The sequence below is a fragment of the Cervus canadensis genome, chromosome 33, assembly GCF_019320065.1.
Source record: "Cervus canadensis isolate Bull #8, Minnesota chromosome 33, ASM1932006v1, whole genome shotgun sequence".
Classification (NCBI taxonomy): domain Eukaryota; kingdom Metazoa; phylum Chordata; class Mammalia; order Artiodactyla; family Cervidae; genus Cervus; species Cervus canadensis.
Genome location: NC_057418.1, coordinates 2,334,028 through 2,354,401, shown reverse-complemented (window position 1 = coordinate 2,354,401; position 20,374 = coordinate 2,334,028). Strand labels below are relative to the sequence as shown.

The 20,374-nt window shown below is 36.0% G+C and overlaps 1 protein-coding gene across 5 annotated transcripts in view; it reads left to right on the top strand.

Annotated features, from left to right (window-relative positions):
- PTPRK (protein tyrosine phosphatase receptor type K) overlaps positions 1–20,374 on the top strand; it is a 604,468-nt gene that overhangs the window by 487,305 nt on the left and 96,789 nt on the right. For all 5 annotated transcript variants that reach the window (XM_043457399.1, XM_043457400.1, XM_043457398.1 and 2 more), the window contains exons 9-12: positions 6,753–6,862; positions 8,086–8,287; positions 10,936–11,041; positions 19,006–19,279. In XM_043457399.1, coding sequence (XP_043313334.1) covers positions 6,753–6,862; positions 8,086–8,287; positions 10,936–11,041; positions 19,006–19,279 — 692 coding nt within the window. The remainder of the gene's footprint in view (positions 1–6,752; positions 6,863–8,085; positions 8,288–10,935; positions 11,042–19,005; positions 19,280–20,374) is intronic.

The window sequence follows — 20,374 nt, the reverse complement described above, 5'->3', positions numbered from 1 at the left end:
GCATATTCCTAAAATTTCAAAGACTTATTCCTGATAAATGTACTTTTGTCATCTTTGAAATAATAGAACAGATTCACCTGAAATAATTCACAGATTCATGTTTGAACTTGCAGTTAATCAAAACATTAACAATATTATAAAGAACAAACCCTGATCTAACACATAAACACTTGTATTGCCTCCCCCCACGACACACATACAACACACATGCTTATGAAAGAAAGAATGGTTGAATGTAGTTAGTTGTTTCGTAGGTAGAGTATCAAAATGGGAAGTCTAAGCATGGATTCAAATGCTCTGTAAAAATATCTATCACATTTCATAAAGTGCAGTAATACTATGTCTGATTACACTAGGCATTAAGTATAGTTGGTTTACCGTATTTTGTTAGTTTCAGCTGTACAGCAATGTGATTCAGACTGTTTTTTAACATTATATTCCATTATATTTTATTTGGTAGCTTCCCTGATAGCCCAGATGGTAAAGAATTTGCCTGCAGTGTAAGAGACCAGGGTTCATTCCCTGGCTCGGGAAGATGCCCTAGAGAATAGTTTAAGATCAGTTAAGTCACTCAGTCATGTCCAGTGTTTGCGATCCTGTGGACTGCAGCATACCACGTTTCCCTGTCCATCACTAATTCCCGGAGCTTGCTCAAACTCATGTCCATTGAGTTGGTGATGTCATCCTACCATCTCATCCTCTGTGTCTCCTTCTCCTCTTGCCTTCAGTCTTTCCCAGCATCAGGGTCTTTTCCAAAGAGTCAGCTCTTCACATCATGTGGCCAAAGTATTAGAGTTTCAACTTCAGCACCAGTCCTTCCAATGAATATTCAGGACTGATTTTCCTTTATGATTGACTGGTTGGATCTCCTTGCAGTCCAAGGGACTCTCAAGAGTCTTCTCCAACACCACAGTTTAAAAGCATCAATTCTTCAGCACTCAGCTTTCTATATGGCCCAACTCTCACATCCATACATGACTACTGGGAAAACCATAGCTTTGACTAGATGGACCTTTGTTGGCAAAGTAATGTCTCTGCTTTTTAATATGCTGTCTAGGTTGGTCATAGCTTTTCTTCCAAGGGGCAAGTGTCTTTTAATTTCATGGCTGCAGTCACCATCTGTGGTGATTTTGGAGCCCAAGAAAGTAGTCTGTCATTGTTTCCATTGTTTCCCCATCTATATGCCACGAAGTGATGGTACAGATTCCATGATCTTCATTTTTTGAATGTTGAGTTTTAAGCCAAGTTTTTCACTCTCCTCTTTCACTTTCATCAAGAGGCACTTTAGTTCCTCTTTGCTTTCTGCCATAAGGGTGGTGCCATCTGCGTATCTGAGGTTATTGATATTTCTCCCTGCAAACTTGATTCCAGCTTGTGCTTCATCCGGCCCAGTTTTTCACGTGATGAACTCTGCATATAATTTAAATAAGCAGGGTGACAATATACAGCCTTAACATTTTTGCTTCCCAATTTGGAGCTAGTTCATTGTAAGATACTGAATATAATTCCATGTTGTATACAGTAGATTCTTGTTGCTTATCTATTTTATGTGTAGTAGCTTGTTCCCATTAATCCCTTACTCCTACTTTGTCTTTCCCTCCCTCCTTCTACCCTTTAATAACTAAGTCTCTTTCTGTTCCGTATATAGATTCGTTTGCACTGTTTTTAGATTCCACATGTAAGTGATACCATATAGTATATGTCTTTCTGTGTCTGACTTCACTAATTGAAATATTCTATAGACCCATCCATGTTACTGTAAATGACAATATTTCATTCTTTTTATGACTAATAGTTCATTGTACATATATTTACATGTGTATGTGTATGTTTATACCACACCTGCTTAAGTCAGATGAATCAGTGATAAAGAATTCACCCGCAACTGGAAGAGCTGCAGGAGATGCGGGTTCAATCTCTGCGTCAGGAAGATCCCTTTGAGAAGAGAATGTCTACCCACTCCAATATTCTTGCCTGGAGAATTCCGTGGACAGAGGAGCCTGGTGGGCTACATACAGTCCCTGGGATCGCAGAGAGTCAGACACGTCTGAGCACTCACTCACTTTCCTTAAGCCAGTTGTCGGTTGAAGGGGACTTGAGTTTGTTTCCATGTCTTGGCTACAAATACAAATAGTACAAATACAAATACAATGGTACAAATACAAATACAAATACAATAGTACAAATACAAATACAATGGTACAAATACAAATAGTACAAATTCGAATACAAATACAAATACAAATAGCACTGCTATGAACATTGGGATGCATGTATCTCTGAATTAGAGTTCTGTCTTTTCTGGATATATACCCAGGAGTGAGATTGCTGGATCATGTGATTGTTAGGGTTAGGGTTCTATTTTTAGTTTTTTAAGGAACCTCCATATTGTTCTCCATGGTAGCTGCACCAGTTTACATTCCCACCAACAGTGTGCGAGGATTCCCTTTTCTTCACATCCTCTCCAAGATTTATTATTTGTAAACTTTTTGATGATGGCCATTCTGACACATGTGAGGTGATACATCATTTTGGGTTTGATTTGCATTTCTCTTATAATTAGGATCTTGAGCATCATTTCATGTGTCAGATGGTCATCTGTATGTCTTCTTCAGCAGAAACTCTGTTTAGGGCTTCTGCCCATTTCTTTTTTTTTTTTTTTTTTCAGCTAGTGATGTGATTTATTTATTTTTTTTTCTTTTTTTCTTTATTAGTTGGAGGCTAATTACTTCACAACATTTCAGTGGGTTTTGTCATACATTGACATGAATCAGCCATGGAGTTACATGTCTGCCCATTTCTTGATTGGGTGATTTGTTGTTTTTTTTTTGACATTCAGTTGTACAGGCTGTTTGTATATTTGGACATTAACCCCTTGTCATTTGCCTTGTTTGCAAATATTTTCTTCCATTCTCCAAGCTATCAATTAGTTTTGCTGATGGTTTCCTTTGCTGTACAAAAGGTTTTAAGTTTGATTAGGTCTCACTTATTCGTTGTAGACTATACATTTTATAACTTGTGAGTTTAGTAAAAAGAATGTACTCACATGTTTTATTGCCTACACTTAAAAGTGAAAAAAACATATATTTTCTTAATTGATATTAAGTCTCTGTTATACAAGTTTTACACTTCTTTAGTCAGTCATAGGGACTTCCCTGGTTATTCAGAGAGTAAGGAATCTGCCTGCAATGCAGGAGACCTGGGTTAGATCCCTGAGTGGGGAAGATCTCCTGGAAAAGGAAATGGCAGCCCACTCCAGTATTCCTGCCTGGAGAATTCCATGGACAGAGGATCCTTGCGGGCTATAGTCAGTCCATGGGGTCACAAAGAGTTGGACATGACTAAACAACTAACACTTCACTTCACTTAGTCATTCTCTAAAAATATAATTTATTTTGATGGTATTATTTGGTTTGAGTTTTTAGCCTGCTTTTCTTTCCACAAACCAAAGAATGCTGTCAGGCTTATTATATTCCTTTTTCATATTGCATTAAATTTTTCATTTATTTTTTGGTACATATGTGACTAGATTATCAGTTAGGAAGTGAATTGCCATGGAATTTTAAATTATGTCCTAAAGTTGATCAAACTCATGATTATTCTATTTATTTTATCTAAAAAAAATTTTGTAAAAGTAAAATGGAACTATTTAGCCTAATTTCAATATTATTTTTCACCCTCCTTTTAAGCTTTTTTGAAGAATGTTTTTATTACTTGTAATGATATTGAGTTGTATATTATTATTTCATGGTGGTAGAGTTGCATAGTAATTCCTTCTGCTTAAAGTTTTTTTTTTTTTAAGTTTTGCTTTATATCTAGAACTAAATGAAGTTCAAGATTTCTATGAAGTATTTGCAAATAGTTCAGTCTTCAGATCAGAACTCCAGTTTCTACATAGGGTATTTGATGTGTTTCAATGTTCCTGAATTGGGGGGACAGAATATCTAAATCATAATCTGTTGTTGGAAGATGGATGGATTGTGATGATCTAATTAAGTCAGTCTTACTAGATTATTGCTGCCCCATATACATAGAAAAATAAATTTTCTGTCATCTAATTAAAGAATATAATTTCATGAATAGAATTCTGGGGACATCCATAAATCATGAGAGCAAAGCTAGAATGATTTCCCACCAGAACCCTAAAGTAGAGTTTATATTTAATTTATTGCATGCATTTTTTTAATGCATAGGTAGAATTTTTTGTATGAGTTTTTGTTTTCATTTTTTATTCTTGCATTCATAAAAATCAATATTGTTAAGTTAACCCTGCAGGAAAACCTGGTTTGGGAATATTTTTTGGCTGTTAGAAAGCTTTCTTTAAATGTGTATTTATTATATTTTAAAGGCTGTAATGCTTATTTAATATTATCCTACCCCACTCACATTTCATTTTCCTCTCTTCCACTTTGAGAATTACATTTTAAAGGTTTTTCTTATGTGAAAAAAAATTTTGTAGCTGAAACAGCTCTCAAATAAATTACAAGCAGGGGAATAAAAGTCAGCATTCTGTCTCAGTTAAAAGTTGTTGATGTGGAAATGTGAGGTGACATTTCCTGCAATATAAAGACTGCAGTGGTGATGGTCTTAGTAACTTCATGTTGCATTTGCACAAATCATGTGTACACATAGATGTTTTTTGTGTATAGAATTGTCTTCCTTCAAATGTAGAAATTATTGCATGTGCTCTGCCCCCACACTCCTTTCCCTGCACGTTTCATGGGTGTGTGTTCACCTTCATGTAATTCTTGCTCTCATTCACTATATTGGCCCCAGTACAAGGTCAGTAATTGGAACTCTCTCAGCTATCATCTTCTCATAAACGTTTCCGTAAATGTATGAAGTAAATCCCGTTGACAGAGTGGTACATGTATAAGAGCAGAAAAATACACAAATTCTGGGAAGGCTACTTTCTAATTCTACTGTTCCCTCTATGCAGAATTTACTAACATTTAAAATGATCCCTATATGCGAACAATTTGAAACATCCATGCCATTTCATCGTATGTGTGTGTGTGAGTGTGTGTGTCAAATCATGTTCGGTGAATGCCTATAGTAATTATAATACCATCAAATAAACATTTACTCACTAATTGGGGCTTCCCCTCCACCTCCTCCCACCAGCCACCCTCTATGAGAGGTGGGAAAAGGTGAATAAAAGCTTTCCCTTAAATTACAGGTGTAAGCTTATTTCATTTGGGTGGAATAGAAACAATAGATATTTTCTTGCAAAGCAAACCGCTGCCCTTAGCAGCCTCAGCAGAAGCCACAGACTCCACACAGGCCATCCCAGCCGCTCTATGACTGCGTAGCATGTGCCAGTAATGTGGGCCTGGGAGTGAAAAGGAGCGGATGCCTTTGCTTAACTTTTCCCCAAGCCCTCAGTTATTAGATGCATAAACATATCTTGTGGAGTTTAGTCCTGGCATCTTCTCTGTTTACTGTGGGTTTTTTCCTTCATAAATTCATTATTAATGTGCCAAATGATGTTGGCTATCCCAGAGGTCATAACATGATTCATCATCTCCTTATGGATTGAAATAAATCTTACTCTTTTGACATATCATTCAGAATTTCTTGATGCTGCTGGCCACATTGCAATGCGTTTCCTTTGATCCAGTGATTTTTAATTTATTTCCATCCTCACAAAATTGCTGTAGACTCTGAAACTACATTTCTAGATAATGTCATGTGTGAAGTTTCATGTGTAACGTTTCACTGAAACGTTAGATTAAGGGAAAATATTAATTAAAAAACTGAGTTGATATTTTCAAGCGAAAGCATACTTTCAAGCAAAGTAGGATGGATAGGATATGTTTTTAAACATTAAGAGAACAAAAATGCTGGATATTTATGTACATAAATGCAACTGAATATTTAAATAAAATGTATAAAAGGAAAAACACAATAGTAAAAGTATTTTGTATTTTGTCAATAGAAACTGACACGTCATTCACTGTTGCCACTGGGTATTGTCAGTTATATGACATTTGCAAATAAGAGCTGGAATGGTTTCTCAAATTTTGTCATACCTGGGGACACTTCAAAACTAATTATGCTGATTGTTGAGTTCTAAACAAGTCTGATGTTATAAAGTGGTTTGATTCTTTGCTTTGAAAAAGGGAAATTTCATTTAAAAGACTGAAGCAATGATTTTGAACCTATTAATCTTAAAGAGTTTTTTATACATTGTAGTAATGCTCTCTTTTTTTTAAATTATAGAAATGTAATAAGTGTACCTATGAAAGACTGACTATTAATGAGCATTTTAATTCAGTACTGTATGGTTTGGCTTTTGAGTCTAATGAGCATTAATTATTATTATTATTTATTATTTTATGAACATTGTTTATAGAGATACTTTAGGGGCTTATGATAATCTTCAAAAAATCATTCAGGGAAATCTTTCAAGGCAAGCTCTGTTCTTGAAACAAATTACAAATGAGACCTTCACATTATTAGAGGCATACAACAGAGAGAACTAGACTACACTATTCAGCTCTCTGCAGTGATAGAAAATTCTGTTGAATAAAAATAACTTTACAGTTGTACATAATCTGCATTAGAAGCTTAGAGATTTATTTTAAATTCACATGTATTCCCATATATTAAAAGCTTATCATACGGCTTTTTTATTTTTACTTATTTTTATTTATTTTATTTACTTTTAACCTGTTTATCCAGCTTACATGTTTACTTTTTTCTGTTTCTGATATAAGGATCCTTATAACCAATAATGTATTTATATGTAGTGCCTGGCCCTGTACCGGTCAATTCTCTTCAAGGAACCTCTTTTGAAAATAAGATTTTCTTGAACTGGAAAGAACCTTTGGATCCAAATGGAATCATCACTCAATATGAGGTACTGGGAGAATAAGGAAGTTTAATGAAATGTGCATTGAAGGGGAGAATCAAAGAACATGTTAGAGAAAATCAGAGAAATAATGGAAAAGAAGTAAATGAGAATTAGGGGATTATAATCACTATTAGTTCTTCTCTGTTTTAATTTATAGATTCCTCTAAATTAAATATCAAAACGAATATTATGGTACATAGACTTTTCAAATTCTTAAGTAAATATTGTTTTAAAGAAGTAAGATGGAACTTGCCAACAGACTTACTGGTGGTTGTAAAGAATAAATTTTTACAAAATTAAGAAACTCATATTTCATGCTATGATTTAGGGAAAGCCATTGAATGCAGTTGCTTTTAGGGTAGGGGAAAATACCTTTAAAGCAAAATATATCATAAACCTCTCTATTCCAGAGCTTCATCTCAACTTTGAATATAAATCGTTATCTTATTTGTAAATGTGAAAAGATGAAAAGAAAATGTCATTTTCATTGCACAGATATGTGGTTCTGTTCTTGAGTACTCAGTGTTGATTACAGTATAAAATACGTTTTAGTGGCAACAGAGTACATTATGAAAATGGAGAATTTTGTTTGCAGAAAATTTATTACACTTTTCTTTTTCACTTTTAGTGATTGGTCTGTTCAAAGTATTTTTTCTTGATTCAGTTTTGGTGGGAATTTCGGTGTTTCACATGCATTACATTATATATGACCGTAAGATTTTATATAAATATGTATTCATATTTATGGCTTCCCTGGTGGCTGAGTGGTAAAGAATCCACCTGCCAATTCAGGAGACATGGGTTCAATCCCTGGGTCAGGAAGATTCCCTGGAGAAGAAATAGCAACTCACTCTGGTATTCTTGCTTGGGAAATCCCGTGGACAGAGGATGCTGGTGGGCTTCAGTCCATGGATTCCCAAAAGAGTCAGACACGACTCAGTGACTAAAACAACAATAAACATTCATATTTAATTATATCGATTTATCTTTTGATGGAAGAAAATAGATGTATATTGATCTAGTCAGATAACTCTAGGTTTATCTGTAGATAAATAGAGATGGACAGACAGACAGACAATAGATACAGAATAACAGTGAAATAACCATATCAAAATGAGAAAGAAAAGAAGGGAAAAAATCGTGATTCATTCCACACAGATGCCCTTGAGTGCTATCTTATTTAAGATATGTATTGGATATGTAATAGGAAATAATATTTCTTAAAACAGGTCAGTTACAGCAGCATAAGATCCTTTGATCCTGCAGTTCCTGTGGCTGGACCGCCCCAGACCGTATCAAACTTATGGAACAGTACCCATCATGTCTTCATGCATCTCCATCCGGGAACCACCTACCAGTTTCTCATAAGAGCCAGCACTGTCAAAGGTTTCGGGCCAGCCACAGCCATCAATGTGACCACCAATATCTCAGGTATGAAATAAATAAAGTGTAAACAGAATTGGTTTGTAATAGCATATCCTGCTGCTGCTAAGTCGCTTCAGTCGTGTCCGACTTTGTGCGACCCCATAGACGGCAGCCCATCAGGCTCCGCTGTCCCTGGGATTCTCCAGGCAAGAACTCTGGAGTGGGTTGCCATTTCCTTCTCAAATGCGGGAAAGTGAAAAGTGAAGGTGAAGTCGCTCAGTCGTGTCTTGACTCTTCGCAACCCCATGGACTGCAGCCTACCAGGCTCCTCTGTCCATGGGATTTTCCAGGCAAGAGTACTGGAGTGGGGTGTCATTGCCTTCTCTGATAGCATATCCTTCTACAGAGCAAAACAATTTAGTACCTGGATATTTGCTTTGAACTTTAAATCTTGGTTACAATCGCTTGGGAACACATAATGATCAAGCTAAGGCTAATGAAATTTATGGTTAGTGTGGTTCCCAGGTGTACTTGAACTTTTAAGGTAATTTATCGTTATTTACCCCTTGAGTCCAGTAATTCTATCCTTTAGCAATTTAAAAACAACTTAAGGTGAAATTGAGGTATTGGAGGCATGATGCTTCTCAGTATGATTTATGCATATGTGTGTATGTATAGTACATATACATATGTACTATATGATATACATACATAGTAGCACTCATTTACATTTTGCACCTATTTAGTATCTGTTGATTCTACTTCCTAAGCAGCACCCAGATAATTTGCCTCTTTCTCATGTCACTGTTTCTGCCTTTCCATCTGGATTGTATTTAAAGCTATCATTGACATATCTTTCTAAGGAGCACTCTTGCTCCTGTGTTTTTTTGTTTTTCTATTGATCTTTGTACATTTATTTCTTCCTTAATTTTTTTTCAAAATCTAATATATTTACTATATTATGTCTAGTATGACATTTTTGCATGATTAACATTTGTGGCACTTCATTTTATGGCCCTTTTCATCCTCTTCTCCTATCCATAAATCCAAAGTTCCAGTCACAGCAAACTATTGTATTGTCCGTGTCCTTTCACATAATGGTTATCTTCATATATTCTGTTTTTTTATCTCTGGTATATTTTTTTCCATGCTCTCTCTTTCTGATGAGCTTTTACTCTTAATAATCAGCTCAAACATTGCCTAAATAGTGAAGTCCTCTCTGTTTCATCTTCCCAGTTCCCAACACTAGTTTAGAAGAGTGTGGTCCCCCAGCATCAACTTCACATTAAAATGTCCTAGAAATGTACATTATCAGGTCCCTCCCCAGACTTTCTGAATCAGAAACGGTAGGCAAATAGGACACCATTCTGCATTTTTATTTTAAGAGCCCCCCAGGAGATTCTGATCTCCCTAGTCTGAGAACCACTGTCTAAAACTGTCTCCTATTTTGGTCACCTAAATTCTATAATTTGTTGGTGTTTACAACACTGTCACTCTTGATAAATCTGAATCCCTACTTTTAACTCTATAAATGTCAAAAACCATGCTTCATTTGCTTCTATATTTATAGCACTTCTTGTGAAGTTTGACACATAGTAAGTATTCAGTAAATGTTCAATGAGTGAATGCAGTTCTTTAAACTTTTTATTAGATACCATTTGTTCACAGTTTTTCTGGTAATGTACATATTTCACTGGTCATATCCTCCCTTAAACATCTTTCTTCATGGAAATGATCAAAAGCCATTTGAGGTTATTCACCCAGTTCAGGATTAGGAAGCCTCCTTACCCACCAAAATTATCAAGTATTTTGAAAATTTTTAGATTTCTTCTTTTTAAGTATCTGGCAACAAGGGCACTAATTCTTGGTAATTAACAGCTGAAGTGCCCATTTCCATTCAGCATACTTCCTGGATATGTCTCTATTGTGACCACACTGGTGAAAGTGGTCAAGATCAATGCTGGGTCATTCCACAACCTTTAGATCAAAGCAGCACCACCTCCCCAGGCAGCCTTTTACCTAGGTTCCTGCCATTTCTGTCTCCACATCTCCATGTGCAACTCCATAACGGGAACTCCCCAGAGTCTATGCTACTAACACCTTACCCCCATCCCATCAATGCTGATTTCAAGATCTCAGGAAACTAGAAGTTAAAACATCTTCATAAAATGTTCGGAGTGTGTGTCACAAGTTGCCACAGTATAATTTAAATTTTAACAAGTCTTAACTTCTTATCTCCTGCTGCTTTAGGTTCCAGAGTTAACATTCAGTGGCATTTGTTAAGGTACAGTTTAATATTAAGTATTAAATTGATTTTTCCCTTCAGTTCAGTTCAGTCGATCAGTCGCGTCTGACTCTCTGCAACCCCATGGACTGCAGCACGCCAGGCCTCCCTGTCCATCACCAACTCCCGGAGTTTACTCAAACTCATGCCCATTGAGTCGGTGATGCCACCCAACCATCTCATCCTCTGCCATCCCCTTCTCCTCCCACCTTCAATCTTTCCCAGCATCAGGGTCTTTTCAAATGAGTCAGCTCTTCGCATCAGGTGGCCAAAGTATTGGAGCTTCAGCTTCAGCATCAGTCCTTCCAATGAATATTCAGGACTGATTTCCTTTAGGATAGACTGGTTTGATCAGGATCATTTATTCAGTTTGAACTATGATATATTCTTGTTTATTGACTGAAACTTTCCCTCATTAATCATTTATCAGCTCCAACTTTACCTGACTACGAAGGAGTTGATGCCTCTCTCAATGAAACTGCCACCACGATAACAGTCTTGCTGAGGCCAGCACAGGCAAAAGGCGCTCCTATCAGGTAAGAGGGGAAAATCACAGTCAGAGGGAAAGCAGCCGGTAGAAGAGATGTGTTCTCACAGCCGTTCAGCAGCCAATATAGTGGTTCATCTTTAAGAGACATTCATTTGATAGCTAGTATCAGAATGGTTTTATTTTTGTTTTGTTTGTGTTTGTTTTTTCTTTTGGTCAAACCTGTGGAGAGATTTTTAAGAGTAAAATTCTAAGGGGATTTTGACATGTTCATGAACTGAACCATTCACCTGTCTGTACTGTTTGATTTAAGAGCTTTGTTCTTTGAATTTTTTCTTCCTCTAGCCCCATTTCATTTCCCTTCCTCCGTTGGTATTTGTGGTATATGAGCATGAAGGTATTTGTCAGGAATAGAAAGAGAAAATAACCCCTGTCCATTGTATTAAATCTGTTATGAATAGCTCCATATGAGTGAAATTATTGATTGAATAATAATATAGATTACATAATAATATTTTCATAAATATGACTGACAAATAGGAAGCTTTGAGGAAATAAAAGAATAGTTAAAATGAATGTGACTTATGTAACCTTTTAATTCCTAAATTGTTGCTTATCAGAAATTTCATAGTAAAAATATTAAAATTCAATTTGCCATTTAACTTAACTATCTAGTATTAAAATCTCCCACATATTATCCTCATCTTGAAGAAATTATGAGCCATGTTATTTTCACAGATTGAGTGAAATTATTCTAAGGATTTTAATTCCTATGCATTTGTCATTAGATAAATGTACCAAACTTTAGCAGGTTTCCATTTGAAACTTGTAGATTTGATGGGTACTTTTGTTTATATACTTTTCTGGAGAAATAAATCAAGGCACAGAAATCATTGCAGGTATATCATAATTGAATCATCTCAAGTTGTTTACATATTCATAAAATATTAATCTTTGTTCTGTGCATTATATGACATGTTGACCTTATGGGCACACATTAACCACGTAAATAATCCTGTATCACTGGAAAGGAAGAAATATTTTTGTTAATTAAAGAAGAAAATATTGATAAAGGAACCTGAGTCCATAAAGGAAACTCTTATCTCATGTGTGGCTAAAAGTCACAGTAATACCAACAGCAGAGAAAAAAGAGATGATTGGATACATTTGTAATAGAGACACTTGTGAGGCACTGGATACTTGAAAATGCAAAGTCTATAATTCTCTTCATGAATGAGTGATCTGTGAGGAAGTCTGATTGCTGATCCAAAGAAGAAAGAGAAAATGTCTGCATTCAACATCTTTTACTATTGACAAGTAATCAGAGTTATTCACATCTTCTACCTGTGATAAAATTTACTTTTTAGTTCTTTAGTTCTGCTGCTGTTGTTTAAATGAGCTGCCAGGTACTTGCATTTATCTTTTTAGAGTGAGATATTTGAGCGAACTCAGCTCTACTTAATGTAAGTTGCACACACAGTATATTATTATTATTACACAATAGTGCCACATAATGTAGCCTAAGCTCTTTATTAATTTAATCAAATTATTATACAAATATTAATTGACCATATATTATGTGCCAGGCACTGTGCTAAGCATTGTAAACCAAAGATAAAACAATCGCAACAGAGAACAGACCTTTGCCCAGATTTGTCATGGACAATCTGGGTCTGCAATGAGAGGGTTCTTCATCCTTGTAAATCCTTTGCTCAGAGTTGGTGTTCACGAACTTTGTTGGATTTGTGAATATATTATTGATAATATTCTTTTAAGTTACAAATCATTTACTTACCACTATATTTGCCTATATTTGTGAACAAATAATGTATACCCCAGTGAAAAGTCTTGTCCTAAATAATGCAGAACTCAGTATCACCAACCACTTTGTTCTTCAGTATTCATTAAGACTGTGTCCGTACACTAAAGTAAAACTTGTGTAGTACAGTTCTAATAAGTCTGATTCTTTGACAAAATTAATTTTTGATTATATAATTATTCTAATGGGCTTCCCTGGTGGCTGAGACAGTAAAGAGTTTGCCTGCAATGCAGGAGACTCAGGTTCCATCACTGGGTCGGGAAAATCCCCTGGAGAAGAAAATGGCCACCCACTCCAGTATTTTTGCCTACAGAATCCCATAGACAGAGGAGCCTGGTGGGCTACAGTCCATTGGGTCACAAAAATTCAGACACAAATGTACAACTAGCACAATCATTCTAAAGCTTGAAAGTTGCTGTCTGACTTAACTAGTCCTTTGAATGTCCTCACCAACTTTTTTAAATCTAGCCTTAAAACTGTCATTACTTGACAGTCATTACTATGATTCAAAATTAATATTAGCCACATTTGGAATCATTCCTCTAGAATGCATAATTTAATTTTTTCTAAAACATAATTAATTTTAAAGCATTTTAAAGCATAATTTAATTTTTTCTAAAAATTTATTTTTTTATATATTTCTTAAATGAATTCAAATTTTAACCTGGGTAGATTTAATTATAAATTAGAATTCATAGAATGTCCCAGTTATTAAAAGACTGAGTCAATGTAGATGTGTTTTCAAATAATGAAAACAGCGGTGGAATGTTGCAAAAGCATGAGAGAAGAGTTCCTCAGTGGTGAATCCAGTTTGTTGTAAGATGTAATAAATGAATGTGTGTTTTATCACACCTTTTTCCAAATATAAGCTCAGCCTATTTTAAGCTGGCAAGAAAATATCTATTCTAGGGTTTAACTAAATGTTTATTTTGTAGATAAAACCTATTTTTGCATTTTAGAATATTAAGTACCATATATTTTTAGTTAGATAATTAAGACATAGTCATGAAATGCCATCAAAACCATCATTTTCCCCACAATTATATTAGAAAAAGAAATTGTTTGATGCTCAGTGATAGCTTAACGGGCTTCCCAGGTGGCACCAGTGGTAAAAAACAAAACCCACCTGCCAATGCAGGAGGCATAAGAGATGTGGGTTTGATCCCTGGGTCAGGAAGATCCTCTGGAGGAGGGCATGGTAACCCACTGCAGTATCCTTGCCTGGAGAATGTCATGGACAGAGGAGCCTGGTGGGCTACAGTCCTTGGGGTCACAAAGAGTCAGACAGAACTGAAGTGGCTTGGCACTCAAGATAGCTTAACAGGAATACAGATCAAAATATAGAACTGGGTTTAGCTGGTTCAAACCTTGTATGTTAAGAGTTATTCCCTGGGTCAGTTGGTCACATATACACAAGTTGAAACATTATGACTACCATCTTCATTCATCTGCAGAATATTTCATTTCATCCCAGAATTTTAAAGAGATTAAATAATTGCACCTGATTTTTCTCACCACTGTCACACAAGAAAACTTAATTGAATTCCAGATAAAAATGCTTTGAAATTTAAGCAAAGATGGAAATAGTACTTTTCCACCATTTTATGAGTACACAGGTCTTATGATCCAAGTAAAATCAAATAGATGTTGTTTTAACTTAATGTTTATTCTAATGGTATTTTGCAAATGTTTAGGTAACAATGGTCACACAAGTTTGAATTGGATAATGTGTATTTGAAAGTAGTGAGAACAAGATGGAGATATAAGAATGTGGTAAGATATTCAGTTCAGTTCAGTTCAGTTCAGTCGCTCAGTCGTGTCCAACTCTTTGCAACCCCATGAATCGCAGCACGCCAAGCCTCCCTGTCCATCACCAACTCCTGGAGCTTACTCAGACTCATGTTCATTGAGTTGGTGATGCCATCCAGCCATCTCTTCTTCTGTCGTCCCCTTCTCCTCCTGCCCCCAATCCCTCCCAGCATCAGGGTCTTTTCCAATGAGTCAGCTCTTCGCATGAGGTGGCCAAAGTATTGGAGTTTCAGCTTCAGCATCAGTCCGTCCAATGAACACCCAGGACTGATCTCCTTTAGGATGGACTGGTTGGATGTCCTTGCAGCCCAAGGGACTCTCAAGAGTCTTCTCCAACACCACAATTCAAAACCATCAATTTTTCGGCGCTCAGCTTTCTTCACAGTCCAACTCTCACATCCATACATGACCACTGGAAAAACCATAGCCTTGACGAGATGAACATTTGTTGGCAAAGTAATGTCTCTGTTTTTTAATATGCTATCTAGGTTGGTCATAACTTTACTTCCAAGGAGTAAACGTCTTTTAATTTCATGGCTGCAATCACCACTGCAGTGATTTTGGAGCCCAAAAAATAAAGTCTGTCACTGTTTCCACTCTTTCCCCATCTATTTCCTGTGAAGTGATGGGACCAGATGCCATGATCTTAGTTTTCTAAATGTTGAGGTTTAAGCCAACTTTTTCACTTTCCTCTTTCACTTTCATCAAGAGGTTTTTTAGTTCCTCTTCACTTTCTGCTGTAAGGGTGGTGTCATCTGCATATCTGAGGTTATTGATATTTCTCCCTGCAATCTTGATTCCAGCTTGTGCTTCCTCCAGCCCAGCGTTTCTCAGCATATAAGTTAAATAAGCAGGGTGACAATATACAGCCTTGACGTACTCCTTTTCCTATTTGGAACCAGTCTGTTCCATGTCCAGTTCTAACTGTTGCTTCCTGACCTACATATAGGTTTCTCAAGAGGTGGGTCAGGCGGTCTGGTATTCCCATCTCTTTCAGAATTTTCCACAGTTTATTGTGATCCACACAGTCAAAGTCTTTGGCATAGTCAATAAAGCAGAAATAGACGTTTTTCTGGAACTCTCTTGCTTTTTCAATGTAAGATATTAACCCCAGTATAATGAGTACAGATTTTGACAGTGGGAGAGCATCACATAATTTTGACAAGATGGAATTAATTTTAAAATATGGTAATTAAGCCTTTACTCTGTGGATATTCAGAATGTTGGCATTGGGGCAGTCAGTGGGAACAATGGTGGCTATGAGATCTTGGGAGGTTTGTTGGTTAGAGGAGTTGTAAAACATTAGAGCTAGGGAATTTCTCCTAAAGCTTTAAGGAAACATTTTCAATTAAAAAATGAGAAAGTATACATTGTATACTTTGTGACTTGGTATCACCTAGAAATCATACAAGCTAAAACTTTAATCAGAATCACAGAGGGTTTACTTACTAATGGGTTAAAAAAAATCCATGGAAGGCAAAGGTATCTTTGAGTTCATATCCAACATTTTTAAGCATTAAATCAGGAAGAATATCTACCATGTCTATCATATAATTGCTTTGAGTTAATGGCAAAAATTCCTATGTATATTTTCTTAAAGTCTTACAGCTGAAGGGAAGTTGTATGAAAGAAGTCATTATTTTGCCTCCTAAAACACTAAAAATGATGTCATACCAATGTTTAATAAAATTAAAGTATAGTATAGTGAAATCACCTTTAGTTTTTTACCATAAAGAAATCATATTTTGAATGTTGAGTAAAGATTCATGATATCAGTATATTGATTTTAACCTAATTATAGAAATATTTTAAAAATGTAATTAAGAATAATGGGAAAATATGAAATATAGGTAGAGTGAATAAAATTATTCATGTGGCTTTGGAATATTTAAAATTGCCAAAGTACTAAACTCATATATTTAGATCTAGCTAGACCTAAGTACTGTTAGGTAATTAGACACCACAAGCATGAAAGAGCATAGGCCAATTTCATGTAATCAGTCAAATAACTTTTAATTTGATTTCTTATTTTTTACTTTCTGCCCTTTAATTAATTTGTAGTGATAAATAAGTATCAGGGAAAAAACAACTTTAGAAAAATGAGGAGTATATGGTTAAAGAACAGCCTACTCAGACAAATTGAGCAAGGAAGATAAGAAAATTTATTTTAAAAATGAACTTTATAATTTTAGTTTGGAGCTCCATCTCAAGTTCAATGAGATCTTTCCCAAAGAGCATACTTTTCTTCCCTTATTCCTCTCCAACATCCGCAGTTTGCTTTTGTTCTTAATAGATCTGAAGAGACAAGCTGTCGTATGTGAAGTTCTTTAATTTGGATTGTACAATCTGTGTCAGTTTAATAGAATTAGTTAAGACTGAATGTTCACTAGATGTTCTGGATTTTTCTAGAGATGTGAGCTAATTAACAAGGAATTTATTTTTAAAGATTAAGTTAAAGATTAACAAGGTTGGGTAATTATCAATATTGTCCATTAGGACAAGATTATAACGTTAGATTTATTCGAGTAGTGTGCATATGCAAGTTTATCCACATATGTGAATGTATCCATAGGATATACAGATGTATAACATACAAATATGGATTCTAAATTGAAAATAAGCAGAAAAATAAAAGACTAGGCTTGCCTAACATAACATATGTCAGCTATGATCTGTCTCTCTCTCTCTCCAAGGGCTATGCTTATGTTTCCCTGTATTTTAAAATTGACAAGTGCCTGCTCCACATACCCCTCAGAGAGCATGTATCTTGTCAGTAGCATTCCTTGGAGCTTAGAGACCCAACTTGGCAGAGTTATAGGGAATGATGCAGTATGGATAATTTCAAATAACATAGAATTCTGCTTTAGTTATTTTCTCAAATCTCAATTTCTGACATTAGTACAATTCCTGTCCTATTTCTAAAGGAAAGGAGATTGATACCAACCTACCTATTTCTTAGCACAGTTTTAATGGAAAATGGGAACTTAAATAATTAGGAGGAAAATAAAATCTTTAATCTACAAATCTCCTTTCTCTTAATCTGTGCAAGTGTCCTGTTTGTAAGTATGATGGAGTGTGTATTAAGTTAAATTTTATACTCGATTCTAAACTAGCATAAAATTTAATGTTTATCTTAGATGAAACTTTTATCTCTCTCTTTCTCTCTCCTTTATTTTTTGGAAGTTCATTAAAGAAAATGTTCTATTACTGCTGGAGATGCATTGAATAGGAACTATTTTCTCTACACAGAATGATCTGATTTGCTTGGAAATTCAAGATTCAAATACACAGCCCTACACACAGCTGATTTATTTTTAATTTGTATGTGACCATAGCACTTTCTCTCATAATTGTCAGGAATTTAAATTACATATTTTTAAAAAATTTATCATATATGTAATATACAAAATAAATAACAATATATTAATATTGTCCATTTTATCAGATGTACGTTACATTCAAATTTTGTACATGACCTAAAAAATGTATATTTTCCTAAAGACTATCCTACAGAGAAAATATTAATATATCAGTTTCAGAAATTGAATTAAAATTTTAATTAGTGGTGAGGTAGATAATTAAAGTTGAATTATTTTCTCTCCTTTCCTCTATAAAAGACTAGCTATTAGAGAAAAGTTTTAAGACTTTTAAGAAAGGTATTAGAAGCTTTAGGTTTGAGCTTTAATAGGCCAAATACCATCTGTTTCTACAATTTGTAACATTTTATTATTAACAACTCCAGAAGAAGGAGGCAGTCTATTTCAGTGGCGAGGACAGATTTCTGTCCATCTGTGCCCGAATGGCAGCATGTCACTTGTGTTTTAGATCTGCACAGCTCTGAGCGAGTGTTGATGCCATGGCAAGGTCAAGAGGTGGAGAAGCCTGTCAGCACATCCTGTCTCTAACGCGATGACAACCACAAACTGGTGCTTCCAGCCCCGCCCTGAGGCAGTCACTCTTGTTGAGCCTTGGAGCCAGGCCTTCCACACTATGACTTCAAAGGGAAATGTTAACTTTAAACATTTTAAAATATCAGACAAAAAACTTAATGTATGCTATGTCTCTGCTTAATGTCAGGTTCCTTATTAAGGGATCTCATCTCCCAACATTTAAAAACGTGCAGACTTCTATGGTGATTTGTCTTGTCTTTTTTTTTTTTTTCCCCTGTCCTTAGTGATTATACTGGGGTTGGGGGAAGCAGAATCCATGTGAAATGCTATTTTACTGCAAAAGAGCTTGAAAATCAGAATACAGGAGGTTAAGACTGACTTTAAAGACTGAAACGTTGCATGCTGACATGAGACACCCCAGTCCTTGTTTTGAGAAAGCTCGGTATCTAGAGTCTCTAACTGCGTGCTTTGTCTTCCTTCTCTTTTCCCAAACAGTGCCTATCAGATTGTTGTGGAGGAGCTGCACCCCCACCGAACCAAGAGAGAGACCGGATCCATGGAATGCTACCAGGTTCCTGTCACCTACCAGAATGCCATGAGTGGGGGTGCGCCATACTACTTTGCCGCCGAACTGCCCCCAGGGAACCTTCCAGAACCTGCCCCATTCACAGTGGGCGATAACAGAACCTATCAGGGCTTTTGGAACCCCCCTTTGGCTCCACGCAAAGGATACAACATCTATTTCCAAGCCATGAGTAGTGTGGAGAAGGTGAGCGTCCTCCAGGATTTTGCTTTTTCACTGCCCTGAGGATTAGCCACAGTCAAATTTTATAAATACTCAGTAACATTTGTCAGGGGAAGAAAAAAAAAAAAATTCCGTGTGTAGGGGGTGTTGTTTCTGTTCCTAGCAGCATGCACGGTTTGGGGCCTACTGTAGGGGCGGGGCTCCACGCCAGTTATCTCACACAGGATTCCTGTTTCCTAGTAACTGCTTCTCTTTGAGCCCTCTTCAGGAAAGCCCACAAGAGCAATTGTGAGTAAAATGATTTGAAAAGATGGGTGTAGTATTGCCGGGCCTCCAGCCCCTGTAAACATAGGGCATTGTTCTGTCTTTTTTGCTCAATAGCGGCACACTTCAGGAGATTAAATTTACTGCAGGATAAACAGAAAGCGTGTTCCACAGCAGGCTAATAAACCCTTATAAAGTTTTCAGGGGGTACAAGCCAAATAGTAAATAACTGGTAACAATCCTCTGATTACAAAGTAATAGGGCGCCTGTGGTATATCTGACAGAACCTAAACAGAAGGCAGCCTGGCGATGGCGGGATGCTGTGTGGTTAGAGAAGTCTGTTTTCTGTTCCCTGGCTGCCCCTCCTTTTCCCATTTTGGACACAGTTGTTTTTGAACACTGCCACGGCTCCCAAATGAATATTGAAGAGGGAAACACAACAGGAAGTTAGAAACTACCAGTGGTTCCATGTGTAAGGAAATTACCTAGGCTTTCATGTCTCATGCTGTTCTCCTGAAAGATTTCCTTTCCTAAAGCATATTTTATTTAATTTTTTTTTTTTTGCAGAGAGGTATAGAAAAAAAATTGAGAATGGAAATCTTCTACAATAGAAGAATGACAATTTTATGTACTTTGTAGCTATATAGGAAATTGTCAGGTTTGAGGAATTGAGTCCCTGAAATGGGTACCTGGGAAATGATGTGGAATATCCAATTGCAGCAGTCCTATTATATCCTGAAATCATTTCATTGCAGGACATAGTAATCTATTTGCATTTCTGTAAGGGACCGTGAGAACTTAGGATATTGACTGGCTGCTTTTGAATGAAAACTTTATCTTTGTGCTTACTTGTAT